We start from the raw sequence: 16434 nt of genomic DNA, 5'->3' as shown, positions 1-16434 counted from the left end.
AATTTAGGTTAAGTAGTGTGTAAGCTTAGGGACTGATAACCTTAGTAATTAAGTCCCATAGGATTTCACACACATTTGAACACATTTTTTGGCTTTCCGTTTTGTCTTATTACACATTCACGGATACAGAAGCTTTTATTTATGCATAGCATAGGCAGAACAGCATGACTAACATCTGGACAAGTGTTCAGCTCGTGGTCTCGCGGTCGCGTTCTCGTTTCCCGAGCACGGGGTCCCGGGTTCGATCCCCGGCGGGGTCAGGGATTTTCACCTGCCGCGAGATGACTGGGTGTTTGTGTTGTCCTCATCATTTTATCATCAATCATGAAAGTGGAGAGATAGGACTGAGCAATGGTTGGGCATTTGTACGGACGCTGATAACAGCGTAGTTGAGCGCCCCACAAACCAAACATCATCATCACGGGGAGCGTGCAAGGGATAAGTCCCTGCAGGTGCACAATCCTCACTGCCCTCGGTGGCTCAGATGGTTAGAGCGTCTGCCATGTAAGCAGGAGATCCCGGGTTCGAGTCCCGGTCGGGGCACACATTTTCAACATGACCGCAATGAAGTACATCAACGCCTGTTTGCAGCTAAGGGTCCATTTAATTATTATTTCATTTCCAGCAGAGCTGCATGGTCATCAACGGTAATTGTTCTTTCGAGTACAGATACTACCGTCATATATCATTAAAATGTGGCTTCCCGGCCATTGACCTTCTTGTGCGAACGCACACGCTATGCCCGAACTCGTACGGGACTTGGTAGATTAATACGCCACGAGTAATGAGTATGATGGGCCAACATCTATTAGGCGCACTACGAATGTAGTGATGTGGACATGTTGGGAATGTGGGTCCTACGGGGAGCGTGCAAGGGATAAGTCCCCGCAGGCGCACAATCCTCTGTGCCCTTGGTGGCTCAGATGGTTAGAGCGTCTGCCATGTAAGCAAGAGATCCCGGGATCGAGTCCCGGTCGGGGCACACGTTTTCATCATGACCCCAATGAAGTGCATCAACGCCTGTTTGCAGCTAGTGTGTCCATTTAATTATCATTTCAATTCTAGCAAAGCTGCATGGTCATCAACGGTAATTGTTCTTTCGAGAACAGATACTACCGTCATATATATCATCATCATCTGGACAAGTGAGGTAATACGCGTGCCATTAGAATTTACATAGGAATTATATGCGCGTCCTTTTTCATGAACAGTATGGTTTGCGAGACAAATAAAGCCGATAACTGCCTCTGGCGAGCGCAAAATCACGTTAACGAGCTCGTGTCGTGCTATGTCTCCTGACGTTCGATATCACATGTGCATGCACGTCGTCTCGTGTGCCGACGGCCTCAGACTCTGCGCCGGTGTTTCCGGTCAGGCTTGAAAGCGGCCGCGTCGCTCCGGCTGTCCTGCATGGGCGACGGAGTAGGAAAGGAGACGCCAGCGGGCACCGGTGAGCGGACACACGCACTCAGTGCCCCTCGGTCAGGGGCGGCATTGGGAATCGCAGCGCGCCCCGTCGCTATGCGACGTTCCGTCACGTCACCCCACGCCACGGCCAACACCGCCGCCGCCTGCGCACGCAGCAGCTCCACAGCGCAGCGGAGCGTCCAGCTGTGACGGACGCTCACTAATGACGCCGGCACGCTACCAGCATCCACTCAGACCAGAAGGGCAGCGGCTCCGTCGTCTTCACTGCCACCTGCCTGCCACTTCCCAGCCTTTGTGTTGCAGCTTGACACAAGCTAAGAACTGCACTGCTGCAAATCACGTAACGTGTGGTAACTGGAAACTATGATCGACGCTAGGTAGCCGAATACGCAGTAGAGAGGCGGACGTTACGACTGCAAGTAACGTGAGCTCAAATCAACACCAACAAAGCCAGAATCGTCTGAAAGAATATAACATAATTGTACAGAGTTTCTAGACAAAATGCAGGTCCAGAAAGCGACGTAGCAGCTGTATCGATGCGAGGTGGGCAGAGGCTTCAGTTTCTGAGATACGAACTGTCGATCCAACCGTGGGGTCAGGTATTTATTTCCTGCAGAAAGGCAAAGATCATTCATATGGGGGTGGGGGCTGACCGTTCACATGTGTTTGCAGAAATCGTATCTATAGGGTGTTTATACTTAAACTTTCGCTACAGTGGAGGGTCCCCCATGAAAAATGATTACATGCGGAGGAGAAATAACGAAAAACCATTGCAAGAAACACATTTTAATTTCCGCGTGAGTGGGTAACATTTGTTAATTGCGTACCATCAAAACTAGACATGGTTGTCTCAATGGGAATTCCGCGATCGTTCATTAAATAAAATATGGCGTTTCAGTCTTCGATCGCTATTCTTTATTTTCAATTACCGGTTTCGGGCTAGCTGCCCATCTTCAGATCATATATTGTAGTTACAGAGCAACTTGTCCGTTACAAACGTTGCTCAATGTGACGACCGTCTGCATCCACGACAGCCTGGAACCGCACTAGAGGCACTTTTCCGACGGTGAACGATGGATTTTTCAGCTGCCGTGAAACAGCTCGTGCACTGCTTGAAGATCGTACGTTGCATCCAGCGCTCTCATCTATCGAAACAGTAACTTCTTCATCAATTTGTGGCGTACTTGGTCGTCGGTCTCTCCCAGGAAGTATTCCCAAATCGCCAGTGAATTCGAACTTCCGAATTATGTTCCTCAATCCCGTTGCGGAAAGAGGGCGTTCCTCTAACTCCTTTAATGCGTCGATACTCGCGAAGAGCAATAGCAGTTGGAAATCTGGAAATTTGTGGTAAGTTCCTATGGGACCAAACTGCTGAGGTCATCGGTCGCTAGGCTTACACACTACTTAATATAACTTAAACTAACTTACGCTAAAGGCAACACACACCCATGCCCGAGGGAGGACTCGCACTTCCAACGGGGGGAGCCGCACGAACCGTGGTGAGGAGCCTCAGACCGAACGGCTACCCCGCACGGCAGCAGCAGTATTGCTGTTGTTTTTATAAAACAGTTTTTGCGAGTAAAGTCCTGCTCACCTTGTGAAGACACGCGTTGACTGTGTGCAGTTGTAATGCACAATGATGCATCTGGTGCAGCCCTACGTCGCCGGACCAGTAACGGCTCCCTGCGGCAAGTCGAGACACTAACACCGCTAACAACGCAATTCCTACAGCGCACAGAGAGAATATCATTCTTATAACTTTGGGTACTCATACGGTAAACAGTTTCCTGTCTACACTGCCTGTAGTAGCAAAAGTTTAATTATAACCACCCTATATGTGGCACACAAATACTATAGCCGACGCTCTCCGAGGCTGTCACCATGAGTGGCGGGATAGTAGGCCAATCGTATTATTTAATTTCTTGCTTCAGACTATCAGAAAATTGAAAAGCGCTACTATCTGTGAACTTCAGGCACCATAAAAGAATGTCCCCAAAGATTCTTTCTGTAGCACTAATGAACAAAATCCTCTCGTATCTCAAACAGCGTCGTGTCACTGTAAAACAGTATTTTCGGGTACTGACCCCGTCCCCGTCATCTAGATAAAAAATTGGTTATACTAACCAGTGTTGTTCTCGAATGAAGGAAATTATACACGAACAACTGAAGACTCTTGAGAACATAAAAAATCGCAATTTCCGATGTATATACTCTATATGAATTGTAGACACTACATGATTTAGCATCGTAGCCAGTACGCCAAAAGGACACAATACGAGAAGTGTTACTCACCGTACGCCTCAGAAGCTTTCAGAAAGACAACACAACCTCGCGGTATTCAGCGTAGCATTAAATATCAACTCAAATGCTTGGCTATAGTTCTCAGAAGCAGACAACGTTCGTCGTAGTTCACTGTAAGGTCGACTAATACTAACCACTCCAGAAAAGAGTCTATATCTGTTCTAAACTGTTTGGCAAAGTCGAAGTACTTCTGCAAGACAGCTGCTGCCTCAGGAACTGTAGTCTCTTACAAACTGTGTATCAACGACGCAGAGCAGTTGGTCTGTTCCCTATACGCCAAGCCGTGTGTGTCTGCCTTACTCGCGGTGGAGCAGCGATGGATCCAACATCGTGAAAGGACCAGCAGTGGATAGGGGTAAGCGTTCTTCGTACTTCAGAGTTTGGAACAATTTTCATCGTATAATTGAATGGAAAGAAGGAAAATTGCAGAAGCCTTTTTCGGTGCTGGGGTGGAGTGGTGGGATTTTGGTGAGCAGAAGTTTCTTGTCGTGTGATTGCAGTCCCACTTCGACGTCGGTTGTTGGATGAATACCGTGCAGCTCTTCACTGACGATAATGACAGAGTGAATCGAGCCACAGAACTGCGAGAATCCTGTGGACTGACTTGTCACTGAGATCTTCGAATCTCAGAGATTAATATTATGGGATGGACTGAAGCTGAGAACGTGGAGACGTTTTCCACACCTCTACAGCCGACTGTTGAACTTAACGATACCAGACATACCCATGTGACTTCATAACGAGCAAACAAGTTGAAAACAGAAGACTGACAGTATTTGTATTGAATCTATATTAGTTTATGGAATGGAGGTTATTGTGACAGACTGACCTTTGGAGCAGCTCACGTCCAGATTATGTTGCAAGATAACAGTTTGAAAAATGTTCAAATGTGTGTGAAATCTTATGGGACTTAACTTCTAAGGTCATCAGTCCCTAAGCTTACACACTACTTAACCTAAATTATCTTAAGGACAAACACACACACCCTTGCCCGAGGGAGGACTCGAACCTCCGCCGGGACCGATGACAATTTGACTGCACGAAGGCGAAACCGGAAACTCAATGGCGTGACTATGAAAATTACTGTAATTCTCACCATTGTATTTTTCTCGTATTGCTCTGGGTTGGAGCCGAGGAAAATGGATGGGATACATCGTTTCAATTGTTTCGCTTGTTGTATTACAGGCATATATTACTAGACAAGGCATATCGTATCGGTTGTAAACCCAGCAGCTAACACCTCATCTGAATGGCTGCGATAGACACGAATTCTGTTCTGCTCTTGGCTTTGGATGCCACATCGGTACAGGCGTACTAATGTCTGCCCTGCGTAATATGAATGTCGAATATTTTTGTACGAAATTTTCATGCCCAATAGGAAAGGTGCTGACGGCAACGAACTTTCTTTCTCTTTAAGTCTCAGTTCAGTTTGGGTTGAAGTGTTGGCCTACTAATGGGATGACCTTGCGGAGATGTGTATCGTCTCCCGTGAGTGTATTATCCAGAGACGGCTAGGGAGAACGTAAGACGTTATTATTTGCGGAACGAAAGACGTGGCATCGGCTATTGCGAGTAATTCGGCTGTTCCAAACCGTCGAAGGTTTTAACTACTGCTGCACCACGGTAATTGTACAGCCTGAAGTGTTTCTTCCAAGCATTCCATGAGCTGTATTTGAACTGAACATCAACGTTTAACATGCTGAAAGGCGAGTTCAAGGCTTCTTCCCTTCACAGCAGATACAAAGTTCTTTTCAGCCTGCTGTTTCACCGGACAAATCGTCCGTTGAGCATAAGGTGGATTTTGTTGTTTCGTAACAACCGTCTGTTAACCAGTACGGATTCATATAAACGTCAAAAATCTGCAACTGAACTTCTGAAGCTACTGCACGGTACATTTCTGTTTGCGTCGTCATACCTACGTTCAAAGTTTGGCTTACATTACAGGCGTATGATCAATTAGTGTTCCACTGACAATGGGGCCATTAGTGCTACAGCTCATCTAGACAGGGGGTGAGGTCCCCATGAGACGAACACATCACCTTCGAAAGTGTCACATGTCCTCACTTCATCAGGCACTGCAAACAGGTTTGGAATTTAATCCAGGTCATTGGCACAAAACCTGGTTATTAAGAACTTTACGCCACCACGTCTCCTCCCCTGGCAGGCCAAATACTGCTGGTGAAAATTTCTTCCACCACCAGTATTCGAACCGGCTTACCTCTGAATCGAGCATCACCTCACACACATGCATTATTGACCTGCATAAATGGTGGTCCAGAACTTCACCGTTAACGTTTCAGAGGCTGTTCAGTAATACCTTCTGAGAATTTTGGTGTAAGGGACCCACGGTCTCGCTATAGAATAATAATGTAATCATGATTTTTTCGACTTGTTGTCCCAGCCATAATCGTTTCTATGAAAAGATGTTCACAAAACTGAATAAGTCTACAATACGCAATCACCTAAACGCACAACACAGGTCAAAGAACAGCGAAACAACCCTCAGACGAAACAAACATGAGACAGAACCGAGAAGTACTGAATGCAAGCTTGGAGGTCGAAGGATAAAGTGGCCATTATAATTGTCAGCTTAAAGTGCCGAGAGTGAGAGGGATAGATTTCTTTCCAAACAAGCATCACAGCCCGTACCGTCGACATTTGCACGGTTGTGCACTATTTTATGTGCGATACAGGTACAAAGGTAACTGAGGCAGGAAACCAATCGAAATGCTATAACTCTGCAACAAGCAGCCGAGAACCGTTTGTCGTTTTTCTCTTGTACCAAAACACTCATATCCCTTAGGGCGCTATAAATCGTACTGTTTGGCGGTGTTAATGTAAAACTCAAACACAAAAGTAAAATATGTAACCTGCGTAATCAACCTACTAATGTATTAACCAATTAGGTTCAATTATCACGTTTTTCTCGTAACGTAACACAAATATTTTACATTATTACAACGCTCTGGTAATTTTATTAGTCAAGAACACTATTTTTTACTCAATTAAACTGTCGTTTGGCTTCACAAGGCTCCGAAAATAACACGAGAATACCTTTCTTAGTAGCTAGGAATACCAAGTATTTATAAGAAATCTTCGTGCATAATAGAACAAATTTGAGTACAATTTCTTTTGCCTAGAGCAGTTCCTCCTCAACACATGTTCGGTGCGTGATCCCTGAGAATGCTATTCCTCCAAGCAGATGAATTTTGTAGGATCTTCAGAATATCCTGTCTTCTTACGTTTCCGTCTGGTTCTTCCAGCAACAGTTCTAATATTTTTCATCCCGTTGTGTCGTCTCGTGACGTTTTCCCATTCTCTTTTACCCACAGCGATTTACTCCCATTGGTGTTCGAGAATATGTCGGAGAGCAAAGCAGGTTTAAGCAACTCTTTTCATCTCTAGATCCTAAATCCTACTAGGTGTTGAGTACGCGTCGCATGAAACTAGTTCGATGAAAACCTTACCTTCGAAACACCTGTCGCTACTTCCCTGTAGGTAAATGTTAATACGTATCCGCTACATATTTAGCTTGTCTACAGACATTGCCTTCAGGCATCCGTAATGATATTAACCAAAACGAACTCTCTGCCGTGAGATTGACTCGTATAGCAGCACATGCCTGAGAATTATATCATAATGTTGGGGGTTACCGGATAACATCACGTTGGTAAACTACGTCGAAAGAGGCAAGGGTGCCTTGATATATCCCCTAAAGAAAGGTTTTCGGTCTTTTTCATAAAGTAATCCAGCAGTCAATGTGCGCTAAATGAATTACAGAGATCGCAGTTTTTTCTGTGACAAATAACGTTAAGCGACCTGAAATACCACTTAAACAGTACCTGTAAATCTGTACGACAAATATTCTCCAAGCAGTTTATTATTCTTATGGGAACAACATCTGCATAACTGTAACGCACTTCCATAGCTATCTTCTACATCTACATGGATACTCCGCAGATCACATTTGAGTGCCTGGCAGAGGGTAACTTTGGCAGTTAGCTGCACCTTCTCAGCTACTTCCCTACACGGTCGCCACCCCGACTTAGACATTTTTCGTAGTGTTGCACTATCTTTCCAATACCCAAGTCACAGAAGGCAGCCGCCTGTGCTTTCCGCCAATTCTGTACCCTGGTCTACAGCCCGTTGCCTGTGCCAAAATGTCTTCATAGACAGTGGTTCATGTGAGCAGAGATGAGACTCAGCAGGAGCCAATTACGGGCTGTATTGTGGGTGACCAAACACTCCCCACAGAGAACGCTGCAGGACCATCTTCATTGCCCCTGCAGAGTGCGCTAGAGAACGTTGTAAGAAGGAAATTCATAATAGTAATGCTATGTGGGCTACTTGACATCAGGCGTAATGTCTAACCAGGTGCTAACACTTGGCGGGAGACACCCTTTTCTACCGAGCGAGGTGGCGCAGTGGTTAGCACACTGGACTCGCATTCGGGAGGACGACGGTTCAATCCCGTCTCCGGCCATCCTGATTTAGGTTTTCCGTGATTTCCCTAAATCGTTTCAGGCGAATGCCGAGATGGTTCCTTTGAAAGGGCACGGTCGATTTCCTTCCCAATCCTTCCCTAACCCGAGCTTGCGCTCCGTCTCTAATGACCTCGTTGTCGACGGGACGTTAAACACTAACCACCACCACACCCTTTTCTAGGCATCTTCACGTGTTCACTGTATGCTCAGAACTGAAAAGAGCTACGGGACACGATCAGAGGGTATGCTAGAGACGCTGCCCAACACATCTGTGCTACGCTTTATCGGATTTTCACTGTGGTTTCCATTTGGCACCCGATCGGACCTCACTTTCCGGACAGCCCTCGTACTTCTGTCGACAAGGATGAGGCTGAATTATGATCACTAGCTAAACGTGTCAGAATGATCTTTCTTTTTTTTTGTTAGTCATGCATGCATTAGGTATGCATGTGACAGCATGCGTATATAATATATCTCAAAGCGCCCCGCATACAGAGACGGGACTTTCCGATGCTCGTACCTCGGGTTCTGCGGGTGATAAAATATAGGGTCAAGCGCTTTGGATAGGCCTTGGGCTAGGAACTATTTGTATACACAACAGAAGGATCGTCTTAGTGTCGCTATCCTACAGTACAGGGTCAAAATATGAATATTACACATCTCCAGCTCAGGCAAATGGAGCAAATCGGTTGATTCTTTTAGCGTTTAGTGTCGTCTACGATGGGTTTGATGGGACATATGCAGGCACCATTATTTCATGGGCGCACCAGCGGATCAAAACCCAGCAGCAGATTCCAAGACCGCTATGCAGAGGCATTCCAGGACGGCTATGCACAGAAAATGGAGTAAATGTTTACGATATATTTCAGTGATACCGATATCGAATAACCTTGAAACTTTTCTTGGTATTTTTATCAAAAAAATGTTCAAATGTTTGTGAAATCTTATGGGACTTAACTGCTAAGGTCATCAGTCCCTAAGAGTACACACTACTTAATCTAAATTATCCTAAGGACAAACACACACACCCATGCCAGAGGGAGGACTCGAACCTCCGCCGGGACCAGCCGCACAGTCCATTACTGTAGCGCCTTAGACCGCTCGTATCTTTATCCATTTCCAAGATACCGAGATTCAAAGTTACTTACTTCAACACGTAAAATCCAATCTGAGGCTAAATCTAAGTAATAAATAACCGCAACAAATTGCTCAAACTTTAACCTCATATTTTCTAGGCATTTATGTAAAAAAGAAATCTGACGGTTTTCAAACATTCTTACCTGTTATTGAGAAACACCCCAAAGACTTGTTTTTTTGGGTTTTTTGGCGGATTCCAATACAGCTATGCACAGCAAGTAACTGTAATTCTCACGACGTTTCCCTAAGAACCTGATGTCGAACAGTATTGAAAATTTTCATCCGATCTTTATCCGTTTCCGACATACAGAGGTTCAAAGTTACCTTACCTGTACACGTAAAATCCGGTGTGACGGGAAAACTTAGTTCGTAAAGTGAAACAGCATGGAGAAACGTGCTATAAAGTGTCTCCGTTATCATCTGGAAAATTAAATCCCGTGTAAAATTGGTTCCGCGTTATTTCAATTTCAAATAAGCGAACTACATAATTTTACTGACCAATATGTTTCTTTTCAGTTACACGCAACAGGGAAAAGAGGGGAAGCCAGCAGTAAAAGGCTATTATAGGAGCGCAAAAAATTGGTATTCTTCCCTACTTATTTAAAAGCCTGACTGAAAAGCGCGCTACCAGTTGCCTTTTTCTGCCTGCCTCAGCACATTTAAATATTCTCCCAAAAATTTTATCATGCAAAATGATATTCGCGCTTCTTTATGCTGAGAGAGAAGAAGACAGTTGCAGTGGAAAACAGACGGAAAAGGAATAAATACTGGAAGATAGTGGTTGTGTTATAGAAAAGAGCGAAGAAGACAATGATAGTGTGAGAGAAGTTCGTTGGTTGTGTTTACGGGCGCTCAACCCCGAGGTTATCAGCGGTGTGAGAGAAGGAGAGGAACATAGTGGCAGTGGAACTTGGGCGACAGTGACGGAACAGTGATAGGAAAAGAGTGAAGGAGACAGTGCCAGGGGGAAGGAGGAATAAAGAGAAAGTGAAAGTGAATGGGAGCCAGTGATAATGAGAGAAAGAGTATCTGAGAATGGCAACGAGGAAGAGAGAGAGAGTGTGTGTGTGTTAGTGAGAAGAGACAGCAACAATAAGTAGGAAGGAATGATAAATTATCAGTAAGAGAGAGCCAGAGAGAGAATGACAGTGAGAGGAGACAGCAGCATTTGAACAGAAGGAAGGGGATTATGACTGTCAGACAGGAGACAACAACAGAGAGACACATAGAGATGACGACAATAAGTTGGGTTGAATGAGCGAGTGAGAAAGTGTAACTGGGAATGGATAGGTATGAGCGACTTACAGCGACGGGCTAGTGGTGTGAGTGAGTTACTGTTAGGGGTGCTTGTGGGAATGAAAGGTGAGTTTCATGTTAAAAAATGCGCGAATATGTTAGCATGCCAAAATTTTTGGGCAAATTTTTGAAGGTGCTGAGAATGGTAGAAAGAGGCAGCTGGTACCCCACTTTTCAGTCTAAGTCTTTTAAGAGCAACATCTCCGCATCTTTTGTGCTCTGATAGTAGCATTATTCCGCTGGTTTATTACTGTTTGTGTTCTTTATCGTGAGAAACCATTTATAGCACCAATGTATAATAGCAGTATTAAGAAAACATTCTGTGAACAAAGGATCGATAATCGACCGCATCAGCTGTGCTAGTTTCAACTTTTCCGAAACAATTTTCTTGAAGTATATATTAGAGAATTCCGTATATCAGAAACGTCTTCATAGCTTGAGCTGTTACATATCTGTAGTATTCATCCCCTTGACACGGTACAGAAGGTATTGAAAATGCTTAAGTTAATTGTTCTGATAAAAGAAATGAGTATGGACATAAGAATGCTGCTGTAGGCATGTCCTACATATACTTTCTCCCCAGATTTACGTGAAATCAGAAGCTCGTTGCATCTTGGCGTTGTCGCATATAGACAGCAATGGCTGAAATGAACAATACAGTGAGCGCCAGAATAAAAAAATCTTAGGCCTTTCCCCGAACTTATTGAACTATAGTCAGAAACGCAACTGCTCAAAATACAGTGTGAACCATGTGAAAGTGGACTAATTTAATGAGTCATAACATTTGAAGCAATAATGGGACGCGTTTGCAGTTTTGGGAAATGATAATAGAGAACTGGTGGATTACATACACACATATGTTGGCAGTGCCCTCCACCAGCTTCGATACAGACCTGTTCTCGTTTCACTATATTCCGCGACACTCAGTGAAATGTATCTCACCAGCGTCGTTTATTTCCTGTGTTATGGTCTCACGTAGTTTCGCTGCCGTCCGAGGTCTATTGTTGCACTTCGGACTTTCTAGATACCCCCACCCCGGGTGGGTTAGAACCCAATGAAATACTTCAGGTTTATATCGATCACCCTGTATTGAGCAACTGAAGAGGACTAACGCGTGCCCACACACACACTTGCAGAAATAATATCGCAAAAGTAATATCTACACATTTTTAAATTGATATCATTATGCAGTGTGATCTCTCGGTTTTATCAAAAATGTTCAAATGTATGTGAAATCTTCTGGGACTTAACTGCTAAGGTCATCAGTCCCTAAGCTTACACACTACTTAACCTAAATTATCGTAAGCACAAACACACACACCCATGCCCGAGGGAGGACTCGAACCTCCGCCGGGACCAGCCGCGCAGTCCATGACTGTAGCGCCTAAGACCGCTCGGCCAATCCCGTGTGGCTCAGGTTTTATCGGCGTCATTGATTAATAATGTGCTTTCGGATGTTTCGCCAAGGTGTCCATTCCATTTCACGCACTATATTTTGACAACCGACCCAGTTGTCTTATTCAAGTGTTGTTTCCTTGTGTGAACTCTTCGGATGAAATACGATCAACAATTCGGCTAAACATCCGACAGCACGTTATTAATTGTGCCAAGTATCGGTAACATGCGATACGTTAATGTCTCTTTCAGGGCTCTCAGGATTTCCCACTTCATGGCCAACGTAATAGATGATGTTCTCAGTTGCCACTTGCTATCGTGCAAAATGAAGCTATGCGCTGAACGAAGAGTAAAAGTAACGAACAGTAACTGCGACGTAACGTAATCATTTCTTTCCTAATACTTTTATAGAGGTTGCGTGAAACATGCAACGATCGAAGCGCACCCGACTGCGCTTTACCGTCGCCCATCCCTCAGAGAAGACGGGGTAAACAGTCGCGAATCGAGGTGCAGTCAGCGAAGACGCCGCCGTGCAGTCACTCACCACTCTGTCGTCGACGTAGAGGTGGCTGCGGGGCGCGGACGAGGCGCCGGCGAGCAGCGCCAGCAGCAGCAGGAGGGGCAGCAGTAGCGGCGGGGAGCCGGTGGCAGTGCCGGTGGCGGCGCCGGCCGCGCGCCGCATGGCACTCGTCGCCGTCGCCGTCGCCGTCGCCGTCACGGACTCTGCAGCCAGCGTGCGCGCCGCGATCCGCTCTCTCCGGCGGCTTCGCACCGACTGCCGCCCCGCCCCGCCGGCGCGTCTGGCGCCGCCCGCCGCGCCTCTGGCGGCCTCGAGTGCAACCACCGCTTCCGATCGCTATCGGCCCAGTAGGCGCCTCACTTCTTTTCTCCTCCCCTTCTCGCTGGACACCGTGCGTAGTGCAACGATTATGTCTATCCAGTAATCTAAGTCGTCGATCTCCGATATGTGTACGACACTATTTGCTTTACACAGCCCTTAAGCCGAGCTGTGTCAACCGTGAAGGGATCCCCTGATGTTTATCTCGTCCTTCACCTTACAATGGCTATCTGATTGCTGCTGATGTTTGTCATCAAGCTTATTCCTTACTTAACTCTTTCTTTTACTGCTGTTCAAACGCGCTTCTGTGGAGGCCACGATGTGAATACTGTCATTATAGCTTGCCCTCTAACAACCTATCTAAACTCATATTTACAATAAACTCCGGTGTACCAAACATAACGAGGAAAGTAGCTTTCGCTTGATATGTCACTGCCAAGTAACATAGCTCGATGATACTTGGGTCACGCGTAGAAAGAACTGCTGCAATACAGAATAAAAGGCAACTGAAAGAAACACGCAACGAGTCGATCTGAAAAGACATTAAAAGACAGTAAATACATTGAAGTCATTGCGATTTCATATGGCGAGTGGTGGGAACACTAGAAACATTGCCGAACATGATCGTTTTGGTACTCCAGTGTTATGGAATAGAGTGGCATTATGTTGCACTGACATGCTGACCTCCAAACACTAGGTAGCTGCGTAAGTTCGAAGCGTTTTTGTTTTACGTGTTGGTATTCCGGTTGCTATAGATTAATTTATTGACAATCATTTTTTATTTATAGTTAACTGTTGCTATTTGTGTCTAAATATTGTGGGCCGGAGTGGCCGAGCTGTTCTAGGCGCTGCAGTCTGGAACCGCGCGACTGCTACGGTCGCAGGTACGAATTCTGCCTCGGGCATTGATGTGTGTGATATCCTTAGGTTAGTTAGGTTTAAGTAGTTCTAAGTTCTAGGGGACTGATGACCTCAGAAGTTAAGTCCCATAGTGCTCAGAGCCATTTTGTCTAAATATTGTCATTCTGACATCTGGATATAGCGAGTTGATCTATGGACGCTAGAAAATGGAGGGTAAAGTGGAGAAATCGGAATATTCCGGACATTTTCTTGATTTAGAGGTAAATAGAGGAGTAACAACTAGAAATACTTGTGCCGTGAGTGAAAATAATGCCATTCGACAGAGCACGCCAAGAAAATAGTTTCCTCGTTAAAAAGGAGGATCGTTTTGACATTAGTGTCTCTCTGACCTTCAGCATTTGATCAAGATCGCTTAAACATATCTATCCAAAGTGATCCACGTCAGAAAATGTGATGAACTGTGGCCATTCCACCATCACGCGACATTTGCATCCAGAGGGGAACGTTCAAAAATCGGGTGTGTGGGTACAGCATGTTCTAAGCCAAACTCACAAAAATCGGCGGGTGGCCATATTTGCATCTCTGCTTGCTCGTCATCAATTGGCTCGTGAACAACACCGACTATTCCCATCCTGTATTGTTACTGGTGACGACAATGGTGTCGTTATGCCAAAATAAAGAAAAGAAAGTAATGGTTGATCCCAAAAAGGCAGCAACTCCCCGTACAAAGATCTGTGCACATCCACGGAAGACAATGCATGCATCTCTTGGAACACCAACAGTGCATCTCTTTTCCCAAAATTTCTACCGTACGACATCTCAAAATACGCGGTTCTGATTTTTTCTCGTCAAAGGTACCGGTGCGGAGTATCGGTGCGTACTATCACAGATCAAGCACTGGATGCAGACGTAGAACTGATACGATACTCAGAAACCATTTTAATTACAGCGAAGTATGTCTCCCAGTTAACATAGAAATCAGTAATATTTCATAAACGGTTTGACGGATCAGAAATGGGTTTCTGACTCATGACAGCGTACAGAAGGACTACTATCCTGCCGTATTACTAGTACTCTCAACTTATTTATTGTGTTAATGAAGTGAAAATGTCGTTTTAATCGAACGGTATACCTTGTCTGAAAACACATTGAATGGCCTGTGTAAAGACTGTACAGGAATATAGCTGTTGTTGTTGTTCGAAATGAAACTTCTCCCAAAAACAGCTGGGAGATGAGAGGTAAATTAAGGTAGAAGACACTGGTAATGTCCCCTGCATAGCAACGTCAATATAACCCATCAACAAAATCAAATGGCTCTGAGCACTATGAGACTTAACTTCTGAGGTTATCAGTCCCCTAGAACTTAGAACTACTTAAACCTAACTAGCCTGAGGACATCACACACATCCATGCCCGAGGCAGGATTCGAACCTGCGACCGTAGCGTTCGCGCGGTTCCAGACTGAAGCGCCTAGAACCGCTCGGCCACATCGGCCGGCTGACCCATCAAAGATAAAACCGATTATTTTATAGAAGAGGCTCACCCAAAACGTTAAGAACAGTCGTATCATTATGCTTCCCAGGTTAGGAATCACGCAAACCTTTACAAAAATAATAGCGACATCAAGAAATCTGTAGGAAAAAAAAGAAGAAAAAAACACACTCGCCCTCTGGATGCTATCATCCTTCGAAAACCTCGTTCAGATATTTCGAACCACCTAATAAATATTACTGACCTCCCTGATACGGATAGAGTCTGCTTCATATGAATACTAATCAGGACATTTCTCGTAACAACTATGTCACCCTCATGGTCACCATATTTCAAATTAAGACAAGATAAAGGTTTGTGCTGTGTGGTAGGGTGAGGGATAGAATTTTTTTCACTCGATTAGTCCTAGATACAATATTTTCATGGAACTTTGTAAAAAGTCATTTCCGAGACTGCTGAAACGAGAGTGGGGGAGCACTATCCGTGTCGGACTTCGAGTGGGACAGTCAATGTATATTTGAGTCTTGCTTGATATACATTTCCTTAGTAGCGTAAACTTGGCTGTTAGAAAAGCAGGAGCTGGGATCTGGCGAAATTATCGCGAACCCAGTGGGTTAGAGGTTGAGTTTTGAAGTCCGAACCCAATGGTTTTTCTTATTCTTACTGTTGTTAGTTGTAAGGAAACCTGCAATGTATTTTGGATGCTGCGGACAGCGTCTGCTTGGCCTGCTCAAAGTGGTTCCCATGACGTCAAGTACTTTCCCAGTACAGATGGAAATAATACTGCACGAACTCCTGGCAGGAGACAACACGTTTCAGAGAAATGCATTTAGTGAGAGAAGGGGATGAACAAAAATACTGTTTGCGGTTGCTGCCAAAAACCGATCGTAATAGATGCACATTTAATACATACTCTCATAACCACAGTGAAGTGCTGAGAATACGTGATGCTGGAGTTTCTTCCAAATTCGAGTACATACGGAGCGCAGGAACAATGGTTGCTTAAATACCTCTCTGTAAGCTCTAATTATTCTGAGCCGGCCGGTGTGGCCGTGCGGTTCTAGGCGCTTCAGCCTGGAACCGTGTGACCGTTGTGGCCGCAGGTTCGAATCCTGCCTCGGGCATGGATGTGTGTTATGTCCTTAGGTTAGTTAGTTTTAAGTAGTTCTAAGTTCTAGGGGACTGATGACCACAAATGTTAAG

The 16434-nt window shown here is 45.0% G+C and overlaps 1 protein-coding gene and 1 non-coding gene across 3 annotated transcripts in view; one reads left to right on the top strand and one right to left on the bottom strand.

Annotated features, from left to right (window-relative positions):
* Nucleotides 1-16434, bottom strand: part of LOC124715789 (matrix metalloproteinase-2-like) — a 912762-nt gene that overhangs the window by 831560 nt on the left and 64768 nt on the right. The window contains exon 1 of one of the 2 annotated variants that reach the window (XM_047243122.1): nt 12586-12728. The exons of the other annotated variant lie outside the window; for it this stretch is intronic. Within the exon in view, the coding sequence (XP_047099078.1) occupies nt 12586-12723 (138 nt within the window). The 5' untranslated portion in view covers nt 12724-12728. Of the gene's footprint in view, nt 1-12585; nt 12729-16434 lie in introns of those variants that run through there. 2 annotated transcript variants of the gene reach the window in all.
* On the top strand, nt 469-543 carry Trnat-ugu. Its single transcript has one exon. It is a non-coding gene; the product is annotated as a tRNA-Thr (tRNA).

Source organism: Schistocerca piceifrons, chromosome 1, assembly GCF_021461385.2.
Source record: "Schistocerca piceifrons isolate TAMUIC-IGC-003096 chromosome 1, iqSchPice1.1, whole genome shotgun sequence".
Taxonomy (NCBI): Eukaryota; Metazoa; Arthropoda; class Insecta; order Orthoptera; family Acrididae; genus Schistocerca; species Schistocerca piceifrons.
Note: the sequence above shows the minus strand (reverse complement) of the source record. Positions and strands in the feature narration are given on the sequence as shown.